The sequence below is a fragment of the Trachurus trachurus genome (genome assembly GCF_905171665.1).
Source record: "Trachurus trachurus genome assembly, chromosome: 13".
In the NCBI taxonomy this organism is placed as follows: Eukaryota; Metazoa; Chordata; class Actinopteri; order Carangiformes; family Carangidae; genus Trachurus; species Trachurus trachurus.
This window is the reverse complement of record NC_139892.1, coordinates 20,228,357-20,235,295: the sequence shown is the minus strand read 5'-3', so window position 1 is coordinate 20,235,295 and position 6,939 is coordinate 20,228,357. Positions and strand designations below refer to the sequence as shown.

Sequence of the window (6,939 nt, the reverse complement as noted above, 5' to 3'; positions counted from 1 at the left end):
CACTTTGCTTTCACATGCTTATTAAACAAAATATTTCACCCAGCAGGCTAAAAATACATTGGTTTCTTTTCTCCCTCTTCTTCTTCTTCTTTTTTTTCTTTTTTTTTTTTTTGGCTTGTTGTTGTTGTACTATCCGCCCATCGTGAGCTCACTGAAACCTGAGTCGGAGGGTGGGACATATCCGGGAACATAGCGAGTAGCGAGTGGAAACTCCGCCTCGAGCTCATATATAACAGCGGGGCGCAAAGCGTCGACACAACTTGACTTCAGTCTGGTCGCAGGTAACGAACAGTAAACTCTGGATCGGACCTGACTCTTCCTCTTCTGTTTTTTTTTCATTTACTCTGGGCCAAAGAGGTACAGCATGTCCGAAATGCTTGACGACATTTTCACAAAGGTGAGGCGACGTTTCTGGGTGTTTTCAATGTTGCTGTTGTGGTTGTGGTTGTTCTGTTTTGGAAAGTTGAAAAAACTCGTAAAGTTGGGCTGGGTGCGTGTCCTATAAAGTCCGTCCTTTTGCGCCTGCTCGTTTTTTAAAAAAAAAATTCCTCTGGGAATCGCAGATTTGACAGAGAAAGTAGTACTCGGTTCAGCCTTAGAATTTAAGATTGAAGTACTAATGAGAAAAGGCAGAGACTCCGTGCTGGGTTGTTTGTCTCCCAGTGTCACAAAATATTCAAGAGGGACAGAAAAAAGAGAAGCAACTGAAACGACCTGCATTTAATTCTCATTTTGTGATTACATTTAAATTGCAGATAATTCATGTACAACATTTAGAACAGTTGTTGTTATTTAATGACTTTGTTTTGTAGTTTTTATATGCAAATATTTGTGGTAAATGCCTTTTTTTTCTGTAAGACAATGAACACGGTGTATTATGAACCTTTTTGATAGTTGATTTGGGAAATGAGTGTGGGTGTCTAACGATTTCAAATCCTGTCCAGCAGAACTTTCTGAAGCTGTCCATGGAGAACGCCTTACTGTCGACACAGACTCAACTCAAAGCCCCAGGGCCGAGTCGGCTGAACCGGTCAGCCTCCTCCTTCTCTCCGCCCTCCCCTCCTGAATCCTTGAGCCACAGCTTGAGCTCTGAGCATGTCAACGTTGACGACAATGGCAGCCCTTTCTGGCCATCTAAAATCTGGAGCCAGGGCCCCATGTCCAAACCAAAACAGCCCCCCTTCAGACCTGACCGCTCCATGAGCCTGACCGAGTCCAGCAGCAGCATGCTCTCCTCCTTCGGGCAGCTGAAGAACCTGGAGCCTTTCCCCTCTGTCCCTGCTACGACCACTGTGGCTCCCCCACCGGGCTTCGCTCCCTCATCTACCTTCCTGGCCCAGGTCCAACCAATGCTGTCGGCTAACCGTTACAAGACTGAGCTGTGCCGTGGCTTCCAGGAGACTGGCAGCTGCAAGTATGGCAGTAAGTGCCAGTTTGCCCACGGGGAGGCAGAGCTGAGAGGACTTTTCCGCCACCCAAAGTACAAGACGGAGCCCTGCAGAACTTTCTACAACTTTGGCTACTGCCCCTACGGCTCTCGCTGCCACTTCATCCATGAGGAAAAAATCAGCGGAGGTCCGTTATCATCTGCCAATTTCCCTAATCAGCGCCAGCCAACTCACACAGCTCCCAGTGCTCAGAATCCACGCCACCAACTCCGCCAGAGTGTCAGCTTTGCCGGGTTCCTCGGCTCTACACGCAGCTCATCTCCTCCGTCATTCTCTCCATCTCTCAATGATCCTATCATGGGGTTCAGCCGTGCTCCCTCTGTTTCTCCACCACCTGCTGATCTCCTCTCCCCAGTGTTTGCAGAGTCTCTGCAGCGGGAGGCGGCGGCATTCCAGTTTGGCAGCCGCCAGACCCGGGCCAGCACTGGAGACATCCACAACATTCCTCTCATCCTGGAGCCAAAGGCCTCGCGCTGTGTGTGTGGCCATGGAAACAACTTTAACAGCAACAACAGCAGAATCTTCACCAGCATGGAGGAGGAGGAGGACAGGCTCCACCACCAGGATGACAACATGCTGTTTCCTGGTACTGGAGGCCACGGAGCATTCGTGAAGCCTGGACTCCAGCGGTTCTCCTCTGAGGACTCCCTGGAGGACAGCTACAGCAGCTCCAGTGGAGGCTCCAGTGGAACCGAGTCTCCAACATTCGATGGATCAGCCACCAAGAGGCTCACTGTGTTTGAACGCCTGTCCCTGTCCGACTAAGTGGATCCAAAGGGAACAAACACAAGAGAACTGACACTTGGCTAGCTGTGTCGGTCTATCTGGACTTTACTTAACAACTAGAATCAGGTCTAAATGACTCAATAACACTTAAAAATTAATTTATATCTGTAACAATGGACAAACTACACATACTGAGATTAGTAGCTAAATGTTATCAGACTCTATTTTTATATATAAGAATATTGTGTAGCCTATTGGACCTTTGTATGTGGTCTTCCATAGGAGCTAAGTCCTCTGCAGGTCTCGACAACACCAGTAATTAGTCTGGTTCACAGTTAGCATAGATTGTTAACCATTAATTCCGGTGCCTTAAAGATTCTCATAGGATCTTCACTCTCAGTGCCATGAACAGTATGTTTGATTCAGTAGCCTTAATCAGTGAAACCTGACGTGTGTCATTGATGCCATTTAATCTGTGATATGCACTTTACAGCTAATTCAAACGGGAGACACTCTCCCAGTAGCATGCAACCAAAGCTTCATACTTCACTCGGCTATGTATGCATCTGTGTGTGTGTATGCGTGTGTGTCTGTAAATACGCATGTGTGGGTGAATGTGTGTAACCTCGTCATTTTTCTGAGACCTGGGGTGCAAGTGTAGATGAGTTTCAGAATGCTGGAAGATCAAAGTTTGCAAATGGCAAAACGTATGTCAGTGAGTTTAGATCTGAATGTCCTGACACACCTGATTTGAGGTTGGGTTTTTTTTCTTCTTTTTTTTGGTAAAACATTCTCTTGCACCCCATCTTCTAATGTCCCTTGTTTGTTTGTGACAACCTGGTTCAGGGACTTTAACACCACAGTATTCCTTATGGTTATTGGTCGCTTTGTGTTTAACTTAAACTAATGTATTTATTATGATATTTATTTGTGTTTAATGAAAAGAAAAATGTATTTTGTACTTTATTTATGGAGAAATATTTCAAGGTCTGTGAAATATTAATGTGAGAAAAAGCAGTAAAAAAGAGAATCTTATATTTTTAATTTCCTGCAAGGAACAGAATAAATTTCTGAATAAACAAATGAATGTATGTTGTTCTACTATATGACTCATCTCTTTTTACCCATGAGAACTAGAGACCCACTGAGCAAAACATGCAGGCCACTTAAAACTTAGTTACAACTTGCATTTTCATCTATACACTTTAGATTCTTAGTCAGCCATACTGAGCAGACATTTGATGGGAATTCAAGGATAAGAGTAGTGAGAGTTAATTAATACTGGCACAATATACAGTAATTGAGGGAATGATACAGTCAACAGTGAGTGGCTTTAACAAAAGGCAAGGCAAGACAATTTTATTTGTACAGCCCATTTTTACAGTTTGTCGCAAAGGGCTTTACATGGCATCATAACAACATCCTCTGCCCTTAGACCCTCACATCCTCTGAGGAAAAACTCCCGGAAACCCTTTTAACAGAGAAAGATTGGAGAAACCTCAGGATGAGCAACAGAGGAAGGATCCCCCACCCAGGCACCCGGGCAGACGTGCATGTATACAGACAAGAAAACAGTTTTATAGCATAGAATATGCAAAACATGGAAATGTTAACGAGTTAATGAAGGCAGCTTCTGTTGGGAGGGAAGGCAGGGAGAGCAGGCCAGCTTAACTCTTTCGCGACCACACTAATTCCTCAGCACATCCGCTCAGGACCACATGTTTTTGGCTATTTGTTTACCTTTTATCTCACGTCGAACCGAACTCTGTACGTCACCTAGAAACAAACGGTCTTCACTTGGTTGAAGAGTGACTTTACAACGTGCTCCACGAAAAAACGGCGAGTTTTTCCGCCGTTTCGTTCGTGAGGACGAAGTAGAAGAAGAGAGCTGGGTTTCTCCAAAAACGGAGCTCCCGCTCTAGTTTCAGAGAAAAACGCACTTTTGTGTCAAGTGGCAATCTGCTCATTTTACCGGTACTCTGCAGTGTGGCGTCGCCCAAATCATTTCTACGGCTAAATAAATATATTTGTAGGCATATCTGGGGGGTGTGGCAGCCTGGAGAGCAGCGGTGCAGCGGTGTGGGTCTCTGGCAGCAGCGCAGCAGCTCCGGGACACTGCTGTGTGACTGGCCGGCGATGAGTGCTCTGGGGCGGGGGCGGCCGGTCACAGCACCCGCTGCAGAGCGCCCGCTCTGCTGCACAGCGCCGTGAAAACAGCCGTGATAACGGGCTTTCAGATCCGAGTCTCCAAACCATAAACGTTTGTAACAGCACCGGTAAAAGTCGCCACATTTGTCGTCGGTCGCTTTTGTCAAAAGAGGGTTTGGAAAGTCGCCAGATTCAGCGAGAAAGTCGCAACACTGTAGCCGACAGCCGCACAGCGCTGCACGCTGTCCCCAGAGCAGCATTCAAGGAGAACGATTACTCAAACAAAACCAAGATCACACAGTTTATAAAAAATATTATGTTTTGATTTTAGTTTAAAACAGTTTTACATATCAGAGGACTACCATATTCACACACAGGGTACCTCAGAGTGTCTATTATCGTAATCTGTAAAAAAACGGTTTTGACGAGTTTGCTCGTCAATGGTCGTGAACGTTCGGCAGGCTGTGACGAGTTTACTCGTCAATGGTCGCGAAAGAGTTAATGGGAGAACTGGATGGCAGACTGGTTCATGGGCAAAAGGGCAGGTCGGTTTAACAGCAGGGGAAAGGGGGGTAAGGGGGCGATGCAGGCAGTGGTTGGTGCAGAGAGATGGAGCTCCGGTGGATCTGTGGAAACACAGAGTGTGAGACACCAAGACCAAACTACAAAGTGCAACAGATAATGATAATGACAGTTCAAAATGTGCGAGAGGAGAGGAGAGGGCTCCATGTAACCAGATGTGTCCCCAGCAGTCTAAGCCTATAGCAGCGTAGCTATAAAATGGTTCAGAGCTACCTGAATCTGCCCTAACTAAAAGCTTCCGGATTATATCACCTAATGGGAGCATGTAAAGAATGAAGAGAATTGGACCTGAAACTGAACCCTGTGGTACGCCATACGTAACTCTGCTGTACTCCAAATGGTCATTATTAACATTAACAAATTGAAAGCTGTCAGATAAGTACAACTCAAACCATTTTAGGGCAGACCCTTTAATCCCACTTTTATGGTCTAGTCTATTTAGCAAAATGCTGTGATAGTAGTGTTTCATCAGTGGCAGAAGATCATCACTATATTATTCAAACTGCAATGATTTAACTCATAAATTGGAAATTGATTAATTTCCATGAGTCATCATGTAAGACTTACATAGATAACTTTATATAACTATTGTATCACAAGCAACAGAAACAGAGGAGTAACCTAGTGTCTGTCCCTCTGTTTGTCTCTCCTACTGTGTTTTGTGGCATACAATGTCTGTGTTGTGTATACAATGCTGTATTTAGATCTGGGTCACATACACACACACACACACACACACACACACACACACACACACACACACACACACACACACACACACACACACACACACACACACACACACACACACACACACACACACACACACACACACTATGGCTCAGCATCTCATATCCAGGTAGAGGCTGCAGTGTTTTGAGAGCTGCTCTAAATGAGACTCCATGAACAGCCTTAAATATTATGGAAATTCTAGACAATTATTCATTGGGCTAAAGGTCAGCCAACTTGTGGGGTAATAAGGTCTGGACACAGTGGTCATCACTAATCCCAGGATCCCCCAGTTAAATAGCCTGTATCATGCAGTTAAAAGAAAAAACCGGCCTCATCCCTGCACATGCACAGGTTGGTCAAGGCTGAAAATAGCCTGATGTCTTGACTAGTCATAGAAACAATCCTTATTTAATGCTTGAGTAAAGCCATGAGTAAAGCAATGGGGCAAAGTGGGGGAAAATCCCTAAATTCATTGGCACCGACTCATAGCTGTGATCAGAGCCAAAAGGGTTTCCTCTAAACACCACGTTTCATTTCCAACTAAATTATAAAAATGTATAAAATCTATCTGACATGCAATATTTTACACATGAAATCATTTAAATCAGTTCACAGATGGGCTATGTGGAAGATTTGGACCGTGACATACAGAGAAAGTTCAGGGGTTACACTTAATGCGCCTTCTTCATTGGAAATTTCTAAATTTCCAACTTCCACAGGATTTTGTCGATTATCCCGGGGTTCAGTTATTCGGCTGCAGTTCAGAGGTGGATAGATAAAATCTCCTTAAGACACGGGGCAGATTGCGAAAGGCACATTTACAAGTTAAGCAGAAGTTGATGAAAATACCCTGTTGCAATTTCCTCTTCATATTCCCAGAGAGAGCTGGTGTTGAGCAAGCGGCCACAACAGGCACCACTCCTCATGCTGTCAGAGTTCTGGATTCTGTGTATCAAGGCCAGAAGAAATAACCCACTTTTTTTACAGTAACTGAGAAACACACACAAACAAAATGATTCCTTGAGAAAAGAATTGGGTGGATATGTTGCATTACTTTGTAATAGTTTGGGACGTTTTGTACGTGCTGCACTTACAGCATTGTACAATGACTAATCTTTGCTGTGCAACACCACAGTTTTCTTGTTTACACATCTGTGTAGTGACTTGAATAACTAACAGATGATCATTACCTGCAGGGTAACGTTGCCAGATCTGGATTGGGTAGTTATGGCAAAATATGGGCTCTTGAAGTCTCTGTTTGTTGAAAGGTCTTGATTCCAGTTACCAAGGAACTATGGGGGCC

General features: G+C 44.6%; 1 protein-coding gene across 2 annotated transcripts; it reads left to right on the top strand.

The window, feature by feature from the left end:
* Positions 1-233: 233 nt before the first annotated feature.
* Positions 234-3,265, top strand: LOC310995651 (uncharacterized protein). Of its 2 annotated transcripts, none has more exons than XM_083984766.1 (2): positions 234-397; positions 945-3,265. In XM_083984766.1, the coding sequence occupies exons 1-2, from the start codon at positions 365-367 to the stop codon at positions 2,211-2,213; spliced, it is 1,302 nt and encodes a 433-aa protein (XP_083840892.1). In that variant the 5' UTR covers positions 234-364; the 3' UTR covers positions 2,214-3,265. The 2 variants fall into 2 exon arrangements, with proteins under 2 accessions (XP_083840892.1, XP_083840893.1); XM_083984767.1 differs by having other exon boundaries at positions 249-397; positions 948-3,265.
* Positions 3,266-6,939: the final 3,674 nt, after the last annotated feature.

Excerpts from the sequence above, each read along its gene's own strand:
- LOC310995651 (XM_083984766.1), top strand. The coding sequence starts at position 365 with ATGTCCGAAATGCTTGACGACATTTTCACAAAG. Across the intron at positions 398-944 it reads TTGACGACATTTTCACAAAG|CAGAACTTTCTGAAGCTGTC; the intron begins GTGAGGCGACGT and ends AATCCTGTCCAG.